The sequence below is a fragment of the Rattus norvegicus genome, chromosome 16 (genome assembly GCF_021556685.1).
Source record: "Rattus norvegicus strain SHRSP/BbbUtx chromosome 16, alternate assembly SHRSP_T2T, whole genome shotgun sequence".
In the NCBI taxonomy this organism is placed as follows: Eukaryota; Metazoa; Chordata; class Mammalia; order Rodentia; family Muridae; genus Rattus; species Rattus norvegicus.
The window spans coordinates 85,219,363-85,245,346 of record NC_141549.1 but is presented as its reverse complement, the minus strand read 5'-3'; the positions used below and the strand labels follow the sequence as shown (position 1 = coordinate 85,245,346).

At 49.1% G+C, this 25,984-nt stretch overlaps 2 protein-coding genes across 9 annotated transcripts in view; both read left to right on the top strand.

Moving 5' to 3' along the window:
• The window catches only part of LOC102553495 (uncharacterized), a 510,601-nt gene that overhangs the window by 466,543 nt on the left and 18,074 nt on the right, over positions 1-25,984 (top strand). The window contains exon 2 of one of the 8 annotated variants that reach the window (XM_087589471.1): positions 18,310-18,398. The exons of 6 other annotated variants lie outside the window; for them this stretch is intronic. The gene's annotated coding sequence lies outside the window, so the exon portion shown is untranslated. Of the gene's footprint in view, positions 1-18,309; positions 18,429-25,984 lie in introns of all 8 variants that reach the window. One more of the 8 variants, XM_087589472.1, reaches the window with a different exon arrangement.
• Positions 5,140-9,153, top strand: Sox1 (SRY-box transcription factor 1). The gene is given in 1 exon segment (NM_001402540.2): positions 5,140-9,153. A coding segment is annotated over 1 exon segment (1,176 nt). The 5' UTR covers positions 5,140-5,969; the 3' UTR covers positions 7,146-9,153.

The following is a 25,984-nucleotide window of genomic DNA, read 5'->3' as shown; positions in this document are numbered from 1 at the left end:
GCTCAGCCCTCCTGCAGGCATTGGTTGGGGCCAAGTTGATAGATTCAGAATCTAGTGACCAGGTGTACCCCCAAAGTAGGGCCTGCTGAAATTCTTTCTTGTCAGAAAATTTCACGCGGCAGAAGCGGGAGCTCGGCTCCAAACCCGCGAGGCCTGGCATCCGCCGGCGGCCCAGCCTCGCTGGCATCTCAGTCGCCTCTTTCCCTAGTACCCGCAGCTCCGGGGAAGAGAAGGCTCGATGCCCCCTTGGGTTTCAGGCTTTCCTCCTCTCTTCCATTCATAAACCTGGTGGCTACAGACGCAGCTTGAATATTGACGTCTCTCCCCCGACTGCTCCGCCGTTAACCCAATTACAGAATTCATCAAGAACTGTGTTGAATTATCTCTTTCCATACAGTATCAGCATTAGCCTAATTAAAAGCTATAATGTCTGATATAATGATTAAATCGTTAGCTCTGCTGTAGGGAAGCAATATTTTGTTTTCCCTTCAATTAGAAGCTGATTGAGGTTTTCAGAGCAGGTCAGCTGTGAAATTTGAATTATATGTGTGAGTACTGCTCACAGGGTGAGCCCCTACTCGAAGCTCCCAGAGATTCTCCGAATGCTTCCACCCAGAGAGCCGGGAGGCAGGCACGCACACATAGTGAGTGCAGCTCCCGATGGTGTGCGCGGGTCGCCACGAGGACGGCTGGAACCAGAGCCTGACAGCCTGGAGGAGAGGACTTTATTTTCCCACAGGCGCTGTTATAAGCAGCTCTCTAAACTCAGAGTTTTTACTTTCAAGTTGAGAGCGGCTTAGGAGAGCTGGGTTCTGAGGGATGCTGGTAAATACACTGATCATCCAAAGTTCTCATTTCCGAGTGATTCTCTTTCTTCGTCCCCACCCCCGACTTTCCCCCTTTATCCGTTTTGTTTCTTTCCCCTTTTAAACAAACCAGCAACAGCAAACCAACCACAACCAGCTTTGACTTTGGGTCCCTTTGGTATTTGAGAAGACCCCCTCCCCAAGTCAGCCCGGGTTGGGCCCCAGGAGATCGACTGAAAAGGCTTGGAGACGACCCAGCAGAAAAGATGCTCACTTAAAGACCGGGTTCAGAGGCGCGCGCAGAACAGCAAACACCGAACTGCCGGCCGCCAACCCTAAAGTGACGCCGTGGTGTCAGTAGTTGGGCGAGGGGCGCCTCCGCCACACAGGTGACAGCCCGAGGTGGCTCCGTGAGGGCGGAGAGGGTGGTGGCGGCCAGCAGACGGCGATCGCGGCCCGCGCCGCAGCAGGGTCCTCACAGACAGGCCTAGGGGCTTCGGGCCCAGTGCGCCGCCCTCACTGCAGGTCCCGGGACAGCGAACGAACGGCAGCCTCCAGGTCCGCCCCTCTCGGATGCGCTCTGCCTTCATTCCGCCCTGAATCTGCGCCTCCTGTTGGCAGAGATGACCTCAGAGACCTCTTCCGAAGTTCTTTATCTCCTGATGCTAAACTCTTTCTCCCTGCACAGTCCCGCCATAAACTGCCGGTTATCTAAGGATTTTTCTTCAACCATCCCCTCAGCCCTTTAAGGTTACATCAGAGCCAGAAAGTCTTTGCCCCGGGAGCTGCCAGGAGGCACCTCCATGTGTCCTCTGACCTCCAAGTGCCCCACCAGCCCTTAGAGAATCTTGTTCTGAGCATGGCCAGGAGATTGTCATCAGGACAGACATCCGGACCCCATATGAAATAATTTCTAGTCTTGCATGGTCCTTAAGAACCTCAAAGTACCCAACTTGTGTGGGGCCTGAGAGAGCAATGTCGAGTTTAAAAATCCACACACGGCTGTCTCAGAGACTCAAACTGCTTCTCAAACTGGTTGTAGACTGTTCTTTTTGTGTGAGTGAAGAGCCTTCAAAAAGAGGGACAAGAGATTCTGTTCCCAGGGTACCTCTCTGTCTCATGAGCACAAAGATGTGTGTAAAGGAGTGAAGTATTGGTTATTCTATGCCAGGGGTTCGAGCTGAAGGCGTTTTAAACACAGGACTTGGTTTATTTGAAAGTCAAGACTTTTGTGCAGGAGCTTAGACACATAATTTCATAAAAACATGCCCTGATAATTTATCTATGAGCATTTACATATACAAGCACACATGCATACACACACACACACACACACACACACACACACTAATTTCCTCTAGCAATGGGCTGGCTTGAATTTTTGAAGATTATTACCATAGGCTGAATAAAAACTTTGTAAAGTCAGTCTTTGGCATTCTGAGCAATGGCACAGTGAGATCTCTGAGTTGCTAAGAGAACAAAGATTGGTCGGTGGACAGTGAAACTAATCCTTTGCCTTGGGTTCTGAACTTTTCTAGTTTTATTTGAACACAGTACAGTTTTCAAATCCTAAGGAATATAGTTTTTAGGAAGGCATTAGGCTGGAAGGCAGCCCCACCCAGCTGCTGTTGGAGAGAAGCTGGGAAGCACACAGTAGTGCTTCTCAAACTGGCTGTAGACTGTTCTTTGTGTGTGTGAGAGGAGCTGTTGGGAAAGTGAGCATAGGAGTAAGAAACGGAGGGAGGCTTCCAGAAGTTGTCACTGACAGGACTCACTGCTCATACCAGGTTGGAAGGCACCAGGAGGTCTGGCACACCATGCCCACCACTGCTTAGTTGGCACAGACTGAGGCCACCAATCTTCTGTCACTTGGCAACAGGTTACACCTGCATCTCTGATTTCATACTTCTGCAGGTGGGCACCCGTGGGGTTTTCACCGTCTTGGACTTGCTTCTGCAGAGTGGTTCCCAGAATGACAAGCACCAACGTGCTGGTATGCAGTGTGATGCCATTTACCTACTATTTAGATGTTCTGGAAAACAAGAGTAACATCCTATTTGGAAACAACGTTCAGCGCTATGGTAGGAAGAAATGAGACCATTTCAAAGTCATCTATCCAAGTTCCCCAAAGCATAAAGCATTCCCGCAAAGCTCACTGGAGTGCGGGGTGTTTATAAAATAAATTGCCCCATTGATATGGAAAATAATGTGCCAAGCTTGATTTATACAAAGCATTTTCAGGGGGTCTTTGGCTATTTAGTTTTTTTAAAAAAAAATATAAATTGAAAAGCACAGGAAAGAAATCTTTCAATTGCTAAGTGGATAATATAGTTTATAATTTGTAAACCGTTTCCTTTATTTCAGTTTTGCTGACTTCCCCTAACACAGTGGATCTCTGTGCACACCCATCAGCCCCTAAGTTATCAAAGGAAAATGGTTCTACGGCATTCTTAAACAATAGTCCTATTCGGTTTTTGTTCATTTACAATGTAACTGATATTTGTAGGTAGTTCATGAAACAAATCAAAAGATTTAACAAACTTGATGGCTGAAATAAGAAGGTAGCTGAAAACTAAGTTTATAACCTAGATGTTTACAAAAATATGAAACGATGTTTCCTTTCTAGCATAATTCTATGCTATTTGTTGAGTTTACTAGTAAGTGCTGAATGGCCTGAAATAAAAGCTCAATTGGCAGAGGGATAGATTTGCTGCTGCACTGTGCTGTAACAACCTGGATAAAAATAAAATAAAATAACCCCCTGTAATAATCATAGCAAGGGAGCAACGGGGCCAGGAAATTCACAGCCTCAGATATTTTTGTTAACGGGGGGGGGGGGGGGGGAAGAACTGTCACATGTCCGACGTCCAACATACTGGAACACCTGTATTCTTGCTATTATCCGGGTTATCTCCGTCATCAAAAGAGCCCTGGATTACAGGAGAAGCGGTCTGCAGGCATCTGACTTGCATTGCTTTACCCACCAGCAGTCTCCGGAGGCACCTACATCTTAGAAGTAGAAACTCACCTTCTATCCCCTCCCCTCCCCACCCTGCCATAGGACATCTGAAGAACTTGTAGACTCTGAGGGTCTTTCTGGAAGAAGCCTTAGAAACTTCCCACCGGGTTGGGTTGTTTGGGTTTTTTTTGTTTGTTTGTTTGTTTGTTTGTTTTTTTTGGAAATGGCGGTCTAACCCCAAGTGGCCTAGGGTGGGGATGGAAATCTCTTGTACCTCCCAGAATCACACTTGCTCTGAGATTCGTGGATTACAGCCTGTCTGTGTGTGCCTTGGTCAGAACTGGTCTTTCTTTTTTCACAACGTAGGAAGAAACAAAAACAACAACAACGCAAAACAAAAGGCGGCCCTGTCACCCGACCAGGAAGCACCACTTTTCAATTCCCTTTCAGCACCCGCAAACCACCCCCTCCAACCCCGACTTTACACGGTTTTCGAGATCCTTTGGCAAACAGTTCCTGGGAGAATCGCTTGAGAAAAGCATAGGCTAGGTAGGTTTTTCTTTTGCTGTTTCAACAAACTTTTTTGGCTGTCGGAGTAACTAGATTCCAGATAGATCTCGATTTTGACCTTCGCAGAAATTCAAGAGGATAAAGAGTAAATTGGGATGACCACCTGACTATACTCCGCTCTAGTAAAAGACACCCCCCACCACGAAAGTTCAGAGTAGATAATGGAGCTGGGCGCACTGCACCACACAAAAACGGCCGCACCTCCTGCCACGGAGACCCGAATTACAGATCCCGAATCTGTAAAGACCTTTGCAGGCTCTGAGAATGCACTGAGCGCAGGGGGTGGGAGAGACTGAACGGCCCCGCTTGGCCTGAAACCCAGCAGAGGTACTTTAGGCCCAAGCTCCCCCTGGGAGGATCTCCCCCGCACCGCTGTTATTCTGCACTCTGGCTGAGCTGAGCGCAAAGTCAGGCCTCTATCTCCAACTTTCCCCTTCCCAGCGGGCCAGAGTTGGCTGGCTGGGGACAGAGGAGGAGCTGGGTCTCCAATGAGCGCATTTAAACACGACCCGGGGCTGTATCCCCCCCCCCGCCCGCCTCCCCGGACAGCGATTCTTTCTTCCTCTTGGTTTTCAACCCAATCGTTAATCATTCGGAGCGCGCGGGCGGGGAGAGGCGAAGGGGGCGAGCTCCGGGTTCGCCGCCGTCGCCACCGCGCGCGCGCGCTCAGGAAGCAATGTAGCTGTGACCCCGCCCCCCCGCGCCCCCTTTTCCCCCTCCTTCCTGCCCTTGCTCCCCCCTCCTCTCTCCTCCTCCACCTCCTTGCTCCGCCGCCCGCGCCCAGTGTATCTACTCCCTCCCCACGTCACTCGCCAGCGCGCCATGCAAATCACCGCCGCCGCCAGCTCCCATTGGCCGCGGCGCGCTCATTTAATGGCAGCCCGGGCCCGGCGTATGGCTGCTGGGCCCCCCGCGCCACCGGCCCCGCGTGCGCCTCCGCTCCGAGCGCACGGCCCCGGGCAGGCAGCGGACAGCTTGTCCTGGGCACAGCGGCCCCGCTCTCTGGCTCTCTGCTCGCGTTGGCACTCCCACCGCTGTCCCTAACCCCCTCACTGGCTGCACAGCGATCGCCCCCTCCGAACCCCCCTCCGAGTCCCCCTCAGCGCCTGGCTCCCCCCAGGCACCTGGGACCAGCACATGCCCAGCGCACGCGGCGCACCGCCTTGCTAGAAGTTGCGGCCCCAGAGTTGGAAGCCGCCAAGGAAGCCAGCACAGGAAGGAGTCTTCCAGTCGCCAAGAGGAGGCAGCGAACCCCGCGTCGGGCCCAGCGGCACCGCTTCAGACCCAGAAAGTGAAGCCTTAACTTGGCCACGACTGCACCTGTTTGCACAGCTCAGCCTTGAGCGACCGGACTGCGGCAGCGGCGACGGCAATCATCCTGGCCATCGGCCTCTTTGGCAAGTGGTTTGTGCACCCGGAGAAACTTTCCACCTGCGAGCTGGACCCGCGCTAAGTGCGTGTGCTTTTGCCTCTTTTTTGTTGTGGCCTCCACCCAACCCCCTTCTCTCTGCTAGGCACCCACCCCACCCCCCAGTCTCTCTGGGCTGATCCTCTCCCCACCCACCCACCCCCACCCGGCCGTCTATGCTCCAGGCCCTCTCTTTGCGGTACCGGTGAACCCGCTAGCCGCCCAGATGTACAGCATGATGATGGAGACCGACCTGCACTCGCCCGGCGGCGCCCAGGCGCCCACGAACCTCTCGGGCCCGGCCGGGGCGGGCGGGGGCGGCGGCGGGGGCGGGGGCGGCGGCGGCGGCGGGGGCACCAAGGCCAACCAGGATCGGGTCAAGCGGCCCATGAACGCCTTCATGGTGTGGTCCCGCGGACAGCGGCGCAAGATGGCCCAGGAAAACCCCAAGATGCACAACTCAGAAATCAGCAAGCGCCTGGGGGCCGAGTGGAAGGTCATGTCCGAGGCCGAGAAGCGGCCGTTCATCGACGAGGCCAAGAGACTGCGCGCGCTGCACATGAAGGAGCACCCGGATTACAAGTACCGGCCGCGCCGCAAGACCAAGACGCTGCTCAAGAAGGACAAGTACTCGCTGGCCGGCGGGCTGCTGGCGGCCGGAGCAGGTGGCGGCGGCGCGGCGGTGGCCATGGGCGTGGGCGTGGGCGTCGGGGCGGCGGCCGTGGGCCAGCGCCTGGAGAGCCCGGGCGGCGCGGCGGGAGGAGGCTACGCGCATGTCAACGGCTGGGCTAACGGCGCCTACCCCGGCTCGGTGGCCGCGGCGGCTGCGGCCGCGGCCATGATGCAGGAGGCACAGCTGGCCTACGGGCAGCACCCAGGCGCGGGCGGCGCGCACCCGCACGCGCACCCGGCGCACCCGCACCCGCACCATCCGCACGCGCATCCTCACAACCCGCAGCCCATGCACCGCTACGACATGGGCGCGCTGCAGTACAGCCCCATCTCCAACTCTCAGGGCTACATGAGCGCGTCGCCTTCGGGCTACGGCGGCATCCCTTACGGTGCCGCGGCAGCCGCCGCCGCCGCTGCGGGCGGCGCGCACCAGAACTCGGCGGTGGCGGCCGCGGCGGCTGCGGCGGCCGCGTCGTCGGGTGCCCTGGGCGCCCTCGGTTCTCTGGTCAAGTCCGAGCCGAGCGGCAGTCCGCCGGCTCCGGCTCACTCGCGGGCGCCGTGCCCCGGGGACCTGCGCGAGATGATCAGCATGTACCTGCCGGCCGGCGAGGGTGGCGACCCGGCGGCGGCTGCGGCTGCCGCGGCCCAAAGCCGGCTGCACTCGCTGCCACAGCACTACCAGGGCGCGGGCGCGGGCGTCAACGGCACGGTGCCCCTGACGCACATCTAGCGCCGCGGGGACGCCGGGGACACTGCGGCTCAAGGCCGGCGCCCCGGCGACGAAGAGCGTGAGGCCTGTTCCCCAGCCTCCAGAGCCCCAGTTTGTACAGATGTCTCCGCGCTCTAGTGAAAAAGACCGCTCTGGAGAGCCGAGCGCCAGGTGACATCTGCCCCCCTCACCTTTCCCGGGACTCTGAGGCGCTGACACCAGACTGGCCTCTTAGACTGAACTTCCGTGTTTTCACGAGACCTTTTGTACAGTATTTATCGTCCGCAGAGGAGGCACACAGCGTTTTCTCGGCTCGGGAGGACAAAAGACAAAAACCCAGCGAGGCGATGCCAACTTTTGTATGACCGCCGGCTCTGTAACTTTTTCCGGGGTTTGCTTCCCGCCGGCTCTTCTGCCTGAGGCTGAGGGACGGACCTCGAGCCCTTCTCACTTGTTATAAATCTAGTAAGGCAGATCCAACCACTTACGAGTTTTTTGTAGCTATTACGGCTCTTTTGGGTTGGTTGGTTAATTTATACCGCAATGCCCTCTCAGACGGTGGGGTTATATTCTGGGTTTTGTAAAACTCTGTATCCGAGCATTTGCAATTTTTTTGTTTTGTTTTGTATTATTTCTTGTAAAGGAGTTGTGACATTTTTATTTTAGGCGTTGCGATATGGGACGGGAGAGGAGTCGGATGTACATAGCCTACAAGTCTTTCATCTAAAAACGAAAAACAAAGAGAGATCCCCCCCCCAAAATGCATCAAATTTGAATCAATACATTGAAGAGAGAATAGCCGGTTTCCCTACGAAATCGAAACGTGCTAATTTTATATGCATGTTTGTTTTTTTTTTTAGTTCAAAATACAATTAGAAATCTGTTGGAGGAGAAATTATCAGGATGGTCCAAGAGTAAGGAAGTCCCCGCCAAGCAGAGGGCAGCGTTTCCGTGGCTTTAGTCTGTGGGGAAAGAGAAATCTAAACTCCATAGATTATTTTGTAGAATTGAAGTTGACACAGAAGGGAAGTAGTTACAAAATACTTCCTAATGGTTTAGCATTTTAACTGCCCCCCCTGCATATTTTTGCATTTCTTTCCAGTGTCTCTGCCCTTCACTCACTGTAGCAGTTTTGAGGCAGTTTGGTCTTGGAAGGAGAAAGGACAGTGCTCAGTAGTGAGACAAGGCCAAGGATAGGGACAACCACCGACGCCAAGACAGCGTGCCTTTGATTTCTTTGTAATTGAAATTGTAAGTGAAATGATCTTCCTGCGGTTCAAAAAAGCAATCCTAACCCAGCCGGCACCGCCAGAGTCTCTCACCCAGGTCTTATCCCAGCCCTCCCGCTCTTCCTCTCTGGGAAAATAATTTTACCGATTTTCTTACGTACACCCACCACCCCCTCTCCTGTGTGAACCGAGATGCAGGTCGCTGGGGATGTAAACACAAAGTGCCCGTGTTTATCATTCCTGACCAGACCTTGAGGTTGTTTGATGCTTTAAATATTTTTAATTATATTTTTTCTAGGTGTTTATTGGTATATTGCAGGTCCCCCCCCCCCCCCGGAATTTAAAGTTTCCTGTAAAACTTTGTCTTCAAGTAACCTGACAGCATTAAATATTGCATTTAAAAGTTACACTGTAGCAAATATGTTTTAAAATCAATCACAACATTAGAATGACATTCTATTTTTGAAGGAAATTTTCTTTACGTCCAGATGGGGAACCATACTATATTTTCAGCATCCTTTCCCCTCATTTTCCCCCCAATTTCTTTTCTTGGAATGAATGTGGACTGGCCGTTAAAAGTGGACTTAATCTATCAATTCAGTAAAACCTGGGCTCAGCCTACATTGGAGACTATCTTTCAGTATAAATGCTAACATTACAAGTGACACGTGTGATTTTTTTAAAGTCCTTTTTTTATGATTTTGCTTAAACCCATCATTCCTTAAAGTGATTGAAAGAGATTCAAGAATGACGCCCACTGCTTTCTGATGAGGTAGTAAAAGAACAACCCCCCCTTTTTTCCCCTTTGTTTTTCTTTTAGGGTTTTGCTCTGTTTCTAGAACTGCTTTGCTTGCCTGAGAGTCCATGAGGGGAGCCACACTCTGAGGCCGGCTAGGCAGACGTGTCCAGGTAGCCTCAGGGAGATTCTAGAGAGTACTTAGGGTCCAACCCACCTCCTCCTTGAAACAGAAGCACTTTTGCCGACTGACCCCAACAACACCGGGTTCTTTCTTTAGTGGGAATCAAGGGTGATCACACTCACCTCTGCTATGCCCGGGCTTCTGGGGTTCCTCTATGTGCCTTGGCTTTGGGCAACTAAGCCGGGGTTCACTGCCATAGAGGAGTTATGGCCCACTTTAAGTGAAGCACGTCACATAAAGTTAGTCATCTTGTTAGCACCAGACAGCTCAGCCCTCTCGTGCCCCCCCACACATACCCAAGACCTTCATAGTTTTGTGTTCCCTACTGGAGCTCCACCCTGTAAGCAGGAATTCTTTGTGCCAGTCCTTCAAGCCACCTTCCTTTGGGTTCTAGTGATGTGAAAGACACGGAGAAATTCTTGAATGACTTAATTTGAAAACAATACGGACAGGGGGTGGGGGTTGGTGGTGGTGGTGTTTCTCTCAAGATTGAGGCCAGATCTGGGCAGACTCTGTGCAGTTTAAATAAGTGGAGAGAATTTTCTCCTAGGCCTTACTTAGAGCCCAACTCAAGGATAAATTCAGTACCTAACGGAGCAATGCACACTTTTGTTCAAGTGGGGTTCTTTATGGCCGTGATTACAGGATAACTCAGTTCCAAAGTACGGGCAGTGTTTTCTTTCTATTAGTGCGATATTGTTTAAAATCTGTGTGGAGATGGGGAGGGATCATTGGGAAGCATGGATAAAGTTTACATAACTTCCTGTAGAGTGCCTGGGTGGCTTCTAAACTCTCGGGCAAACTAAGCAGGGTGGCTTGCCTTATGGTCATCCTCTCCCCCACCCCACCCCCGCCCCCTTGTCCTCCTCCCTCCCTCTCTCCTCTTCTCCTTTCTTTGCTCACTTTAAAAAAAAAAGAAAAAAGAAAAGAAAAGCTCACTGGTCCCTTTTTTATTGTTGCCACTGAGGCTTTGACACCCTCCCTCAAACCCCACTAGTAGGCAGATGAAACGAATTAATTTTTTTTTAAAGGAGTTGCGGGCGCAGCGCGCCTGATCTGCAGATGTGTCGGGATGTGACTGATAGGTCTATTAAAATCATGCGTGTGGGAGAAGAATAACACTCATATTCACGCATTTCATCCCCCCCCCCCCCGACAAAGACTGGGCACTGCGGAGCTCTGTCTCCGGAAAATTCCAGTCTATTCGAGAAGCCCTCCCCAGCGCTCCCGTTCTGGGGACGCAGGAAAGCAAGCTCTGTCCAGCCCCGGTTCAGCACTGCTGGCTCGGGGCCCCTGAGCTCTTGCGGTCACGCCCTCTCCCCAACCCAGCTTCCGCAGCGGGTGTCCGGGAGCCGGGCGGTGGAATCCAACCTTAGGTTAGAGTCCTGGGAAAGTTCAGGAAGAGAGCAGACTTGGCCTTGGCGCAGGGACTACTTGGCGGGATTAAGAGAGAGAGAGGGCGGATGGGGAAGAGAGATGCAGCGAGGACCCCGGGGCGAGAATGTCAGAGTCCCTCAGCGCGGGGTGGCGGGTGGACTGGCCCAGGCTCCAGCAGCGCAGCTCAAGGCTGCCTCCCCAGCTCCAGGCTGGGAAGCCTCACCCCTCCTTCTCTTCTCAGCCCTCCCCCTCCTTCCTCCCTCCCGGCCCTTCCTCTCCAGCTGTGCCTGGCAGGACCTGGCTTCACCCGCCCCCAGAACCAGCAGGGCAGTGCGGCGGCAGACAGCATCCTTCGCCCCAGAAGTTGGGGCCAGGACCCCTCGGGGAGCAGGCCAGCCTCCCGTGGATCTTCACGCTGCCTCCGGAGTCCCAAGTCACTCGTGCTGGCTTCTGTGGTTCTGCTGTCCGCTGAGTCCCGCACCTTGCTCTGCTCTCTAGTCCCTCTCACCACTATAGTTCACCACGTCTTTCCATCCCCGCCCTTCCCTAGCCCCCGTCTGCAGCCTCTGCTCTTGCTTGGCTTTCCCTCCACGCGCTGCCAAGGCCTTCCCTTTGTCTTGGTGCTCTGTCCGCTTCCCGCCTCCTAGGCCCCTCTCGTTCTCCAGCCCCGCCGCCCCGTCGGAGGCACAGGTTCAGGGCGATTCGTGCTCTCTTCCATCTCGTCCACCCTCGCGGGGATGGAAAGTAAGGGCTTAGCGTCCACCTTACTCGTATCCACATTTGCCCGGAGGCCGTTGGGGAATTAAGAAAAGAGCGGTTTGTGTTAAAGACTGCAGGATTACGGCGGAGAAAGTCCTGACCTGGGGTCAGCCTCAAGCCAAACCCTTTTTTTTTTTTTTTTGGTTCTTTTTTTCGGAGCTGGGGACCGAACCCAGGGCCTTGTGCTTCCTAGGTAAGCGCTCTACCACTGAGCTAAATCCCCAGCCCCCCAAACCCTTTTACAATGGTCGGGGAAACAGAGCAGGTCCCAGGCGGGACCGCAACAAGTGGGCGCAGAGAGGGGGAGGGGAGACAGGGTCTTCAGGCAAGCAAAGGCAAGGAAGGGTCAGAGTGGCCCGCAGCTTCAGGCAGAACTGGGTTCTGGGCAACAGCAGGCACAGACGGACGCTCTCGGGCCTGGGTCTAGGCCTGGGCAGTGACTAAATCTTCAAAGGTTTCGTTCTGGGGAAATGTGTGCACTGGCTAAGTCTAAGGGTTCACCTGCGTACTATTCCTTGGAATTGGAGTCTAAAGAGAACGCTGCGAAGGCCTCTGCCCAAGTGGTCCCGTTGTCTTAAGTAGCAATAGTACATAAGTAAACAAAACCGAGAGCGCGTTCTTGGAAGCTGGACTTAGCGGCCCTTTCGTAACCCCTGCTTTATTTTAGACTGTACAGTCCTCCGTGTCTTTGGGGGCTGTGGAAAAGGTGGTATTGAAAGGATAACATTATTAAGGCAGTTTTGTCACCAGACCTGGTTTCTCTACTGAAGAACCAAAGGCCAAAATCTACTTTTCACATTGATGGAGACCTGGGACATGGAGGGAGGCTGGAGGGCAAGGAGGGGGATAGGTTCGTCTTCCTTTGAGCCCCATTGGGAATTCCTCCTGAGATGCTATCCCGTGAACTGGCGATGTTTGACAAAGACGGAAGAGATACAAAAGCCCAAGGAAGTAGTATACCCACAGACAAGGAGCATATGTTTGGTCAGGACAAATAAAAAGCACAAAGTTGCCAAAATCTTCTAAATTCTCACCTGCACATGAGCAGACTCCATCAGCAGGAACAGGACAGAGCCAGTTTTCAGTGTCTCTTTGTATTTGTTTTAAATGGTAAGAACTCTCGGTGAACTCGCGCATCCTTGCACAGTGGGCACACCGTGTGGACTCACAGGCTTAGGTAGAAAGTATGCTCCGAGTTCAAAGTTCACAATGGAAGACCAGAATGCTGCAGAACCAGCTGCTAAGTGACCTTGGGTGTGGAGGGGGGGATTTGTCCGTGGCAGAGCCGCTGGCTGGCCTTAGAGTCTTCCTGAATGCCCTGCGGGCAGCTCGTGAGGATTTAATTGCCCTCAGCCACTTCAGAACGGCCGTGTGGGTACATTAAAGACTCTGTTTGTGGAGAACAGCAGGTCACCACACGCAAAGCCTTGGAATAGTCAGCCAGTCAAATCAGTGGAAAAAATCAGCTTTTGTTAGATTTTGCAGTTTCGAGAATTAGGCATTCACTGCAGAACTGCAGTTGTGAGAAATTGCAATGTCAGGCCTGTTCCCAGTGGGGAAATATTGTGAGTGTGGAGGAACGTAAGATTGGGCCTGACAATGGGAAACTGACAAGAGCCATCACCCAGACAGTGTTTTCTCTCCCAGCACCCCGGAAATGCTAACAAGGGATGCCACTTGGCAGAGGTGGTGGTACTGAGTCAGGTCTGCACACTGACTGGAAAGAGGCACACACCGTGCAAAGTCCTGACCCCAACTTCACACAGAGAACCCACTGGCAAAAATTTCCTATAGATTTAAAAAAAAAAGAACCCCCCAAACGCCAGCATCAGAATCTTCTAGAAAAAAAAATAAAATAAAGGGACCAGTGTCTTGCTTTTAAGTAGCAGAACTGAGGACATCCAAGTGAGTGTGTTTAACCAGTGAGCAAGCAGATTCAGGCTTTAATAAGCTCAACCTCTCAGTCGCTAAGAGGAGGGGCTTGCACCTCTCTGTTGGGTGAAGGAGCTGAATCCCAGGCCTTTGTTTCTACAATGAACTAAAGAGAGATGACCAAGACATCTGCTTTCTGGACTTGACAAATAGAGCTTTCTCAACATAGGGTCTGTAGTTCAGACATAAGACCAAAATCACCAAACACCCAGCTCCTTAGGATATGCCCTAGAGGGCTTCAGAGCCCAGCAAACAGGAGGCTTCCATGAATGGTCAGGTAACATAGAAGCTCGCCCTTGAAATTAGTGACCCGTGGAACTGGGGCTTTAGCAGGTGTGGCAGAAGGAGCAAATGCCACGATGCACTACATGCATAGGTATTCTCAGAAAGCTGTCAGATTCCCTATCTGCTCAGCAGATGTCCTGTGTCATGACTGGCCTGTCACCGGGTGCCCATAAGTTTAAGATCAACTGGGCAAGTCTCACTGCCTCCTGGGTGAGACACATGTCACCCAGGAGGAATGATATGGCAGTCATTCAACAGAGCACATGTCAGACGTGTCTGGCCTAGCCTGAGGAAGACAGAGAAAGCCTTCCAGAGCACATGAAGCCACATGTCCCGTAGCTGCCTGGTCCTCCCTGTGTGGAAGGTTCCCTGGGTGATTTGCCCAGTGGTAGACTGTGATTGGTAGCAGTGGTAATGTGACTTTAAAGAGAGCCTTTGTTACGGTGGGTTTGGACTGGGCTTGTGGTACTAGACACAGAGCTTTGCAAGAATGGTGGCCTCTTACAGTCTGTACAGTGACCGGACAGGCTGACCAGAGGGGCTGCATAGTAGGAGAGATGCTGGATGCTGACCCTGGAAGACACTTGGAAAGCCTGTGTTTCAGACAGTATGTGTGTGTGTATGTGTGTATGTGTATGTGTGTGTGTGTGTGTATGAGTGTGTATGTGTGTGTATGTGTGTATGAGTGTGTATGTGTGTGTATATGTATGTGTGTATGTGTGTTTATGTGTGTATGTGTGTATGTGTATGTATGTGTGTATGAGTATGTATGTGTGTGTATGTGTATGTATGTGTGTATGTGTGTGTATTGTGTATGTGTGTATGTATGTGTGTATGTGTGTGTATGTGTGTATATGTGTGTGTATGTGTGTATGTGTGTGTATATGTGTGTATGTGTGCATGTGTGTGTATGTGTGTATGTGTGTATATGTGTATATGTGTGTATTGTGTATGTGTGTATGTGTGTGTATTGTGTATGTGTGTATGTGTATATGTGTGTGTATTGTGTATGTGTGTGTATGTGTGTATGTGTGTGTATGTATGTGTATTTGTTTGTATGTATGTATGTGTGTGTATGTGTGTATGTGTGTGAATGTATATGTGTGTATGTGTGTGTATTTGTTTGTATGTGTGTGTATTTGTTTGTATGTGTGTGTATTTGTGTGTGTGTGTGTGTGTGTGTGTGTGTGTACAGTGGGCAACTATCATGATCATTAAGATCAGAGCGGCAGTTCATTGTTATAAATTGCTCATTTAGTTCTTCAATTTGTGATTTTTGAGGGAAAAAAAAGCACTGAGAGAAGAGAGTTGTGGGGTTGCTTTGTTTGGATCTGAAAAGTAGTGATGGAGCCCAGTTTTGTTTCCTACTCCTGGCTGGCTGTCTCAGCCCACCCAACCACACCCCAAATACATCTGGGATGTCCTGAAGGGCAACCTATGCAGACCAGGGAGGGGAGGCACACGCGCGCGTGCACACACACACACACACACACACACACACACGTGAATGTTTTCAGAAATGAGTGAGTGAAAGGCCTGTTGGGGCCAGTCTTCCTAAGGCCTTGTTTTTTACCAAATGGGTTTGAGTATGCATAACCTGGATCAAACCACCCTGGTGTGCACCAAAACATTCCTGCTAGCCGTATGGTGGCGGCAGTATTTATTGGTACATACAAAATCATTCTCCTCAAATAGGTCGGAACTACATCTGTGAAATGGGAAGACCCTGGGAGAGCCATGTACATAAAGGTGCTGTGTGCAAATCAACTGTCTTGTCTTGCATGATGGTGGGGTGGTCTTCACTGTAGTCACAGGTACAGCCACTGACCACCACTCCACTGTGAAAGAACTCGGTATCTGATTGGCAGGTAAGTTAGATTTGAAGCCAGAGGGAGCAGGAAATCTCTTTCGTTTTGAAATTTAAAATGCTCGATTAAAACAATAAATCCCTTATCTCCATGTTCTACCGGGGGGGGGGGGGGAGGGGGGCGGAAGTGCCAATGTAGTGTTGATTTTTAAAATGCTATGAAATTTAGGTAAATTACATGATCTACCTGCTAAGGGAAATTACACATAGCATAAAAAAATAAGACGATACATTATTATTCTAATGTAAATAGATCAGATTCAGTAGCTATCCTAAACAACGGAATGGCGCCTAAAGTCACAGTCAAATTACATTATCCCGTTGCATCAAGACATAATATAAATTTAAAAATAGGTAAACTTAAAACCAGCCCACAGGGTCCAAGTTTGATAGCAATATCAACAGCATACATTCTAAAGCGACACTCTTATGAAGAAATTCAAATAGAATTTAGGGGACTTATTTAGGATTTATTCTAATTAGCACCCAAAGGGTCACCTTCCCATACTTGCTCTTACAGTCCCTGCTGTTGGCACTGTGCGAGTGAAGCTCTTCCGGAATGAATGTACTCTGAGGGACCAGAGGTCACATGGGGACAGATACCCCAACGTCACCAAGCGCCTGTCAACAAACGGCATGCTGCGAGCACCGCAGCTATGTCTGATTTGGGATTTTAGGAAGTTGTAATTTTCAACACAGCCGGGTTCTGTGCACATCGCCGAGAGACAACATAATCGTTTATGTGAGATGGGTTCACGGGGCGGATGCGCGGATCGCAGGAGCGGCATAGAGAAAGCTGGCCTGGCCTGCTCCCGTGGAGCACTTCGGCCTTCGACCTGTAGTGCAGAGATGGGACAGCGGAACAGCACATCTCCTGTGTTTTGGAGTGTGTGAAGAGCTGTGAGCTCCTGGCTGTCGCTCTGGCCCTGTGGCTACAGTAGGGCAAGAGTGGGCAGAGGAGCTGTGTGGCTTCCCCGCTGGGGCAGGGGTGTGCATCGTTCCTCAAACCGCAGACTTAGAGAATGGACTCAGAGGTTTCACTGTGGCCTCAGTGATGGGAAACATGCTCTTCGTTTCAGAATCCCCTGCTATTCTTGGGCACCTGGGGAGTCCAGGGAGCGCTGTAAATGGCAGAGTATTAATTAAGATGGGCTTTCCTTTCCCCTCTTTGCACTAGAGGGCTTCAGGCATCTGGAACGGAGGTGAGGCAAGGAAGAACTGCCACATTGAACCAAACCTGTAAAGCGCTATTCCACCCAGCTGCTCAGGGATTACGAGGGACCCCGGCATGGAGTTATCTAGATGCTGTGGGCATAGTTGTCAGCTGAACCCAACAGTTACCTCCAGGCGTCTGGGTTATTAACCCTTGTGGTGCGAGTCTGAATGTGTGGCCTGCGGATTTGAAATACCTAAACACCAAACTGATTATAGCTGTGGTAGTGTCCGAGTACAGGAGGCTGCTGAGTCCATGCCTCTGGATCGAGCTGTACACACTGCCCGTTCCAACTCTGTTCTCTACTCCTAGGGGTCCCAAGCTGCAGGTTCCTTGGGACCCCACAGTGAACTCAGAGAAGCACTGCGGGGGTTTTTAATTCACGGAGAACAGGCAATTCAGGGCATGTTCTGGGTCTTGTGAAGCAAGTTCCTCTCTGAGGGTAGTTCTCAGCCCCAGTGTGAGCTTGGAGCTAAATGACCCAGGTGAAGTACCAGCTTTAGGAAACTATGTTTTTTGACAGACAAGTGTGGCATTAAAACCGATTCCCGTGGGGACAGTGGAGCAGACCAGGAAATGCAGTGCCAACCTCAGCCTGGCAGGGTTGAGCAGTACATGTGGCTTAGAAGCATTAAGGCAGGCGTCCCAAACTTGTGATCTTCAAATGTGTCTGACTGAGGCCAGCTATCCTGGGATACATGTGACCCACAGACCACAGGCCTGGCACGCCTGCAGTAGAGAATTTTTATTCTTTAGTGAAGTGAAAACATGTATTTTAATCTCTGTATATCGCTTTAAAATGACTTCCAAGCTATTGTAACAAAAATATCTATTAAATTGTTTGGTGGTCTAAAGCGTATAACAAACCTAGCAGGTGTTTCTCTTAGCCTGGGAGTTGTGCATAGTGTGAAATTTTGCACTGTTCACAAAGGCATTAAATCCCAGCTCACAGATTCACTTGGAAACGTGAATTGTCGCTTATGTCCTCACGCGGTTGCATAGCTTAATTCAAGATGTGGCTCGAAATACAATTTTATTTTTCCTGCAAATAATTGCCAGAGGTGACATATTCGTTCTGGGATAAATAGTAAAGTGTTGGTTTAATTAATTAGCTTTTAAGAATTGTATATAATTTTCCCCCTTACGGAGTGAATCGTTTACTTTATTATCCAAATTTCACAGTCAGTGTTTTGAAATTGAGATGACATTTCTAATAGTATTCTCAGTTTTTAAAGACCGAAGCAATTTATTTATTTATTTATTTATTTATTTATTTATTATCTATTTTTGAGTGAGCAAGAAAGTTTTCACATTGGAATCTTGCTCATTGGTGTAACAGAATTTAAATCAGGGATGATGGAACATTAGCAACGTGTGAACTCGGGTGCTTGCGCCGGGCACTTGTGTCATTAGCTCTCTGTCACGTTCGGAGGTGAATGATCCACATGCCAGGATGTCTACTCTCTCCTCAACAAATGTTTGTCTGCAGGAAGAGACCCTCAGTAAAGGCCGTGCAGGTTCCCAACTTTAAGTCTTAGCTTAGTCCATGGGCTCTACTATAAACAGTGGTGGACCAACATGTTCCTTCTTTCCTTGGGTGCAGGATGGTGACAGCGTCTCTGATCCCGGACGTGTGGGCAGTGTGCAAGTGGCAGAGATGATGCTGGCACCACGTGACAGTCAGCTCCCTCCGTGAGTGCAGAAGCCCGTGAAAAGCAGAGGGTAGGACTAGTGTACAGCTGTATCCTGGCAGGTGCCAGCCCCCGAGTCCCATCCCCTACAGGGAAGGAAACCCTATGGAGAAGTCAGTGGTACCACCAAGGCCCTGAAACCCCGGCGTCTGAGCGGTGTTTTATTTTTATTTTTTTCAAATGGTTTCCCTTGTGCGTTCAGCAAATATATACAAGTATTCCTTCGACGGTAGTGTTTCAACCTCGTATATTAAATTACTCTTCACAAAAGATTTTTGTTACCTTAGATTGTATTTTCTTCTTTTGTTTTGTTGAGTAAAGTTAAGGAGGATTAAGTGGTGGTGGCGGGGGTGAGGGGGACACTGTTGTCTGGTGAGTATTTGCTGGACTCTTGTTTAGACAAAAGCGTAGAGTCTCACTCCATTCTCTAGTTCCTCCCCCAATGCCCAGCAAAAATACCCGGGGTGGTATATTTTCCCCACTATGAAGAAACCCATCAGAGCAGGTGAAGATGACACCGGGCTCTCTGTCATGACCTCCTAACTGCGCATGAACAAGGAGATGTTACCTTTTTAAAAACTTGTGTCTGTCACAAGGTCCTGGGCCGCAGGAACAAATGGAGCAAACAACTCTGGTTAAGAAACTCGTGTAATGTTAAAGGAATCTGAAATAAGAGGTTCTCAAGAAGCAAGAGAGGAATCACAGAGACAAGAGAAGCCACTGCCAAGGGCAAATCTGGGAAAGGTAAAGTTTTAGTGACAGACCTACAGTCTAGCACAATGGGGTCTTGGGAGACCTCTCCTCAGCCTGGAAGGAGCACATCAAAGTTCCCAAGATTTGGAATTAGGATCCAGCCATCCACGGACTGATGGAACTATTTCAAGTCAGAGGATTACGCGAACTGACTGTGCAGTCAGACAGCCTCTGGGCTGGTCTCTGGGACGCCCATAACAGAGTGCCATGCAGGGAACCTTGAAGGATAAAACTTACCTTACATATCTCTGGAGAGAAGACCAAGCTAGAGATGTGAGCACCATAGTTTCTTTCTTCTGTCATATCAGAAGACATGGCCACATTCCCTGGGTGCTGCCTTAGGACTTTGCACTGCTTGGCTTGTAGAAGCCACATCAGTTTTCTGCCTCCACCTTTGCTGTGTACAAAAACTCCTGTGGGTGCCTGCATCTAAAGTCCCTTTCCTTCCTTTTCTGTTTTATTCTTTCTGTATGTGTATATATGAGTGTGTGCATGTTTGTATTCCGGGGAGGCAGTGCACATGCATCTGTCTACACACTTGCGTGTGGAGGCAAACATTGGATATCGTTACTCAGTCATTGTCTACCTTGGTTTCCGAGACAGGTCCTCTCACCAAGTAGTCTGAAGGAGCTGACCAGTGAACCTCAGAGATCTGCCTGTTACTCTCCAGCACTGAGGTTGCCCTCGAGTACCTGTCTCTTTAAGTGGGTTCTGAGGACCAGAGCGTTTTTTACTGACTGAGTGATCACTACATTTTTCCAAACCCCTTTAAAGGACAGAAGTCACTAGCTGAGGCCCTCACAGATGAGCCTGGCCTGATCTGTCTGCCTGCAAAACCTTTGTTAGCCACTAAGTGTCCTGGGTCAAGGTTTCCAGCTCTCTCTGGGAAATTCGATTCAAGCCACGATGTTCACTGTTGACTGAGAGCCATCTTTCCTAGTAAACACTTTTGTTCGTTCTGAGGTCCTGCCTCCCTCGCCCCAGAACAGGTGACACAGCCCTGCAAGCTCTCACACAGTGCAGCGTCTCCCAGGGCCTTTGCAGCAGCCTTTCACACAGCCGGGCAGCTGCCCTCCAGTTGACCTGAGTCACCCGAGTTAATAATCTGCTGCCTGTGTGGTGAGAGTCACAGAAGGCTGGAGGGGAGAGATGGGTCATTGTGTTAGGACAGCACCAGTGAGCACCTATGTGAAATTCACCCCTTGGGGACACAGTCCCAGAGGAAGGGAACTGAACAATTTCAGGGTGCCATGCTAGACTTACCTCACTTTTTCCTATTTATCCTTAATCCAATTCCTTTTGTGGAATTACACGTGCCACCGTAAATCGCCTTCATCCCTGTGGGAAGAACACTGTGCAGGGACAATGCCACACAGCAGATGCCAGCTCTCCAAACCCTCCTCTGAGCAGTCAGTACAGTAAGCTGAGATCAAACCCCGGGCTTCCAGCAGGCTAAGTGTGCACCATCTAACTTAACTATATCAGGCCCTCAAAAGAAACCAGGAGTTAAGTCATCTACCAAAGGATGTGTCGTTAAGGAATCTAGAGCGGACGGGGTCTAGTAGTCATGATTAATATCATACATGTGAACATTGTACAAAAGATCGAGAGTACCGTCAGGCTTTCATGGTGCCCAGCAGCCCCTTGCTCCCCTTACCCCAACTGTCTTTCCTAGCAGTCGCTTCTTCAACCTCTGGCCATCTCCCCCACGCCTTTATATCCATATTTCTGCATCCCACACCGGCCACTGCTTCGTGTTGATCTGATCATTTGATCATTTGGTCATTGCACAGTCAGACCTTTGTAGCAACCGAGACTTTCCTGTCCTTTTATTTTTTCTATCTCCTCCCCACACCCATCTTTCTCATAGCAGGTGAACCCTGGTTAGTTCCATTGACGTTTGGAGTTTGTTTTGAATAGACAACTCTGTTCACCACTGAGCCTGTGGTAAAGTAGGATCATATTCCCTTTCCTGAGGGCAGGACTGTGGTCTCTAACGTCACTCACGGCCCCGTTTGGTGAGATTGCTCACCTGCTTAGTTTTTTGTTACTCGCAGAGCAAACAAACAGTGGCAGATGCAGAAGAGCAGGAACACCGTCAGCTCAGCTCCTCAGTGCCAACCCTTCAAGGGCCTACTGTGTGTCTACTTGCTTCAAGTTGGAGGGTGCCGTATGGCCACTGCCCTCTCACAGTGGTCCATCTCTCTTCCATGTAGTTCTCAGATTTGTAGACCCCTTGCTGATCTTGTGTCTCTCACACTGGTCTCCAACTCTCTGCTAAGAATGATCCTGAACACTTGTTCCTACTGCTTCTCCTTGAGAGCTCTCGTGACAGGTATGCGCTACACATCTGAATTATGTGGTGCTGGGGAAGGAGCCAGTCTCACACATGCTAAGCAAGCTCTCTACCAGATGAGCTACATCAACAAACCCACTGGATCCCTCACTTTGTGTCTCCTTGCTTTCCACCCTTGTTCTGGCAGGTGATCTCTTCTAAATAGCAGCTATATGAGAATGGTATTTTAGCTGGGTATAAAATTCAAGTGAAAAATTGGTATGAAAAATATTCCCTTGAGAGTTTGTCTTGTCAAGTAACATTGTGTTACTTGAGACCAGTCCTTACCTTTTAAAAATATATAGTTTGTTTATGGATACTTTATTTGTAAATAAGCTGTGCTTAATGTAGCATAAAGCTGATACAGTTGGACAAAATGGCAGGACCACAATCAAGGCAATGGATACATTTAATTTATCACCCCCAAGTTTTCTTTTCTTCCCCTCAGGCCCCACAGCACTTCTATCTACAGACAACCACATGCTGCCTTTCATCACTACAGAATGTTTTGTAGTTTCTAGAAGTTTCTAATCAGAAGAGTTTTTATAAACTTTTTTTTACCTGATTTCTTTCACTTACCATAATAATTTTGAGATTCATCCATATTATTATAGTGCAGGTATCAGTGGGTCCTTTCTTTCTTCTTTCTTTCTCTCTTTCTTTCTTTGTTTTTTGTTAAGTAATATTCTGCTGTATATACCACAGTCTCTTTACTCACCAAGTGGTAAATATTTTTTTCAGTTTTATTTTATGAATTTGGATATAAGTTCATGTAAAGACATGTGCTTTCATTTCTTTTCAGCCCAAGGAGGAGTGGTAGGGCATGTCCAATGATATGCTTATTTGATTTAAATTTTTTTTTGAGATGAATTCTAACTCTGGTCACTTCAAACTCTCCATGACACTGAGGGTGATCTTGAACTCCTGATCTTTCGATCTCCGATTTCCAAGAGCTGAGATTTTTTGAGTGTATTTACTTCTTATGTGCCCTGGGAGTCAAACCCAAGGCCTTGTGCACACTTGTCAAGGACTGTACTAACTGAGAAGACCCTTTCCCTGGTCATGTTAGTTCGGTTTAGGTGATGGTGTTGCCAGGCCTGAGGGTTCCATCTATCAAAAGACTACCCACACTTGTTTTTCTATCTTAGTTCTATGACTGAATACTATATTACTATCATATTACTATCCCACAGTGGTTTCAATTTGTGTTTTCCCTGACTACTGCTAACCCTGGCACCCTCTTCCCAGAGGCTCATTGGTCAACCTGACATCTTCTTAGGGGGAAATTCTCACTTACGTTTTGCCTGCAGGTGTGTCTGTGCACAATGGTACATGCTGTGCCCTTGGAGGTCAGAATAACCCATGTTTGTGGGTTATTTTTATATTACAAAACTTTAAGAGTTACTTTGTTTTACTTTTTGAGACAGGATCTACTGTGTCTGAGGCAGACATTGGCGTTGATCCACCTTCCTCCACATCCCAAATGCTGAGGTTCAAGGCACGAACCATACCTCACTAGAGATATCATATATTGTGAATACAACGCAGCTGTTGGGCAAGCATTGTGTCTTTTGAAGAAGAAACATTTAGAGGAGTTTTGATGAAGGCCTCATTTACTGATTCCTTTTATACCCAAACTTTATGTATCATAATTAAGAAATCCATGCCAAATTCCGAGTTACTATAATTTTCTTTCCCAAGTTCACCCCAGAAGGTGCTGCCCAACTCAATAGCCATTATTACGTGCAGCCATTGATATTTCACATGTAGGGGCTGGAGCAATGGTTCGGTGGTTGTGACCACGTGTTACTCCTGTAAAGTTCTCAGTACCCCCACATCATGGCTCACAAGCACCCCTAACTCCAGTTCTTGGGGCTCGAAGCACCTCTTCTGACCTCCAAGGGCACAGCATGTACCATTGTGCACTGACATACCTGCAGGCAAACACCCATACACAGAACGTAAGCAAATCTAAAATAAATACATTTAGCAGATACCCAGTCAAAATAATAAAGAAAAACATGGCGGTAGACCAGTGTAAGCCCAGAACATTAAGACATGGAGGCAGGAGAATCACTATAAGTTCTAGGCCAGCCTAGTCTAGTATTTCAAAGGCACCATTCTCTCCTTTCCCCTGCCTCAGCACCTGTCAAACAGTGGCCATGGAGATGGCCTAGAGGTTGAGCACTTCTTGTTCTAGCAGTGGATCCTGGTTTGATTTTCTGCACCCACAGAGCAGCTAACAACCATCTGTAACTGCAGCTTCATGGGAGCTGGGGCTCCTCTCTGACCTCTTATGGGCACCAGACACAAATGTGGTTCGCGGATATGTATACAGGCAAAGCAATCCTATGCATTAAAAAAATTAAAATCTTAAACAAACAAAAACCTATTGGAATACACAGAGAAGAGGAGTTTGAGAGTAGATGCCTGACCAAGGCTAGCTAGGGCTTCATAGTAAGACCCTATCTATGAGAAAGCAAGTAAAGTAGGTAGGTAGGTATGTAGGTAGGTGGGTAGGTAGGTAGGTAGGTGGGTAGGTAGGTAGGTGGGTGGGTGGGTAGGTAGGTAGGTAGGTGGGTAGGTAGGTAAAGTAAGTAAGTAAGTACGTAAGTAAGTAAGGCACCCTCCCTCCAAATCCACTGGCCACCTGTGCCTAGTTCTACTTTCATGGCTGTTTTGCAACACTGATCTACTGATCTATCTTTGTGCCAACATCGCACAGTTCCAATTGTGTTTTCCACTATGCCTCATAGACAGGTAGCAGTGTAAGTTACCCAGTTTTGTCTCCCCTAACAAAGATGTTTTAGTTCCTCTGTGTATTTTGAATTTCCATATAGGGTTTTTTAACTCTCCCCTCCAATAAATATAAGCAAAGACGTCCCTTCTATTGGACCAGCACGGTGCTGCGCTCCTCTGTGTCCTGCTGCTCCAGAAGGAGCTGTGGAAGGAGGAGCAAAGGTTTGAAGCCACCTGGCAAACCTACCAAGACCTTTTCCTTCCAGGGCAGGGGTTGAGTGTTTGCCTGGCATGCACCAGGCTGTTAGTGCAATCTTTTTTTTTTTTCCTTTTTGCCCATCTTTATTAACTTGGGTATTTCTTATTTACATTTCAATTGTTATTCCCTTTCCCGGTTTCTGGGCCAACATCCCCCTAACCCCCCTCCCCTTCGATATAGGTGTTCCCCTCCCCATCTTTTCCCCCATTACCACCCTCCCCTCAACAATCACATTCACTGGGGGTTCAGTCTTGGTAGGACCAAGGGCTTCCCCTTCCACTGGTGCTCTTCATTGCTACCTATGCGGTTGGAGCCCAGGGTCAGTCCATGTATAGTCTTTGGGTAGTAGCTTAGTCCCTGGAAGATCTGGTTGGTTGGCATTGTTGTTCACATGGGGTCTCAAGCCCCTTCAAGCTCTTCCAGTTCTTTCTCTGATTCCTTCAACGGGGGTCCCGTTCTCAGTTCAGTGGTTTGCTGCTGGCATTCGCCTCTGTATTTGCTGTATTCTGGCTGTGTCTCTCATGAGAGATCTACATCCGGTTCCTGTCAGCCTGCACTTCTTTGCTTCATCCATCTTATCTAGTTTGGTGGCTGTGTATGTATGGGCCACATGTGGGGCAGGCTCTGAATGGGTGTTCCTTCTGCCTCTGTTCTAAACTTTGCCTCCCTATTCCCTGCCAAGGATATTCTTGTTCCCCTTTTAAAGAAGGAGTGAAGCATTTGCATTTTGGTCATCCTTCTTGAGTTTCATGTGTTCTGTGAATCTAGGGTAATTCGAGCATTTGGGCTAATATCCACTTATCAATGAGTGCATACCATGTGTGTTTTTCTGTGATTGGGTTACCTGTGAGTGTAATCTTTTGTAAGACCAGACGATCCCTGAAAAGACAAGAGCATTACATACATTCTCTACAACTTCAGGATTTCCTATAATTTACCAATGAATTTTGAAGAAAATGATGTCTTCGCCATTTTGATCCTTCAACCACTTACTTAATCACTCTTTATTTTCTCTTCGTTATCTTCTGTAGTTCTCAGGACCCAGCCGCGTCTGTCCTTTGTCATATTTGTACTGAACAATTCTCTCAGACTTGAGGTGGAGAAAAGCAGCTCTACCTCTTTCTCTTGGGCCATCACGTGGCATGGCTTCGGACAGAGGGAGCCCAGACACTGTTTGGTTCTTGATAGGAAGCTGCCAGCCTCCAGGAGTCTGTGGACACCGCCTCTAAACTGACTCCTGGTCCTTTCCTTATGACCTAGTTTGTTCCTCTTGCTTTATTTTAAAGTCTTATCTATAGCCTTTCAGGGTTTTTAGTTCTTTAATTTCTGGGATTGTTTGTTTGTTTGTTTTTAATTGCACAGCCGTGTGCTTGGACATGAGTCTTTTCTTGTCCATTGTTCTGGGAACTTGATGTGTTCTTTCAATCCTGAAAATCATACTCTTCAATTCTGAGAAATCTGTGTGTCTTTAAAACCTCTTTCCTCTGTTTTCTCTTTGTAA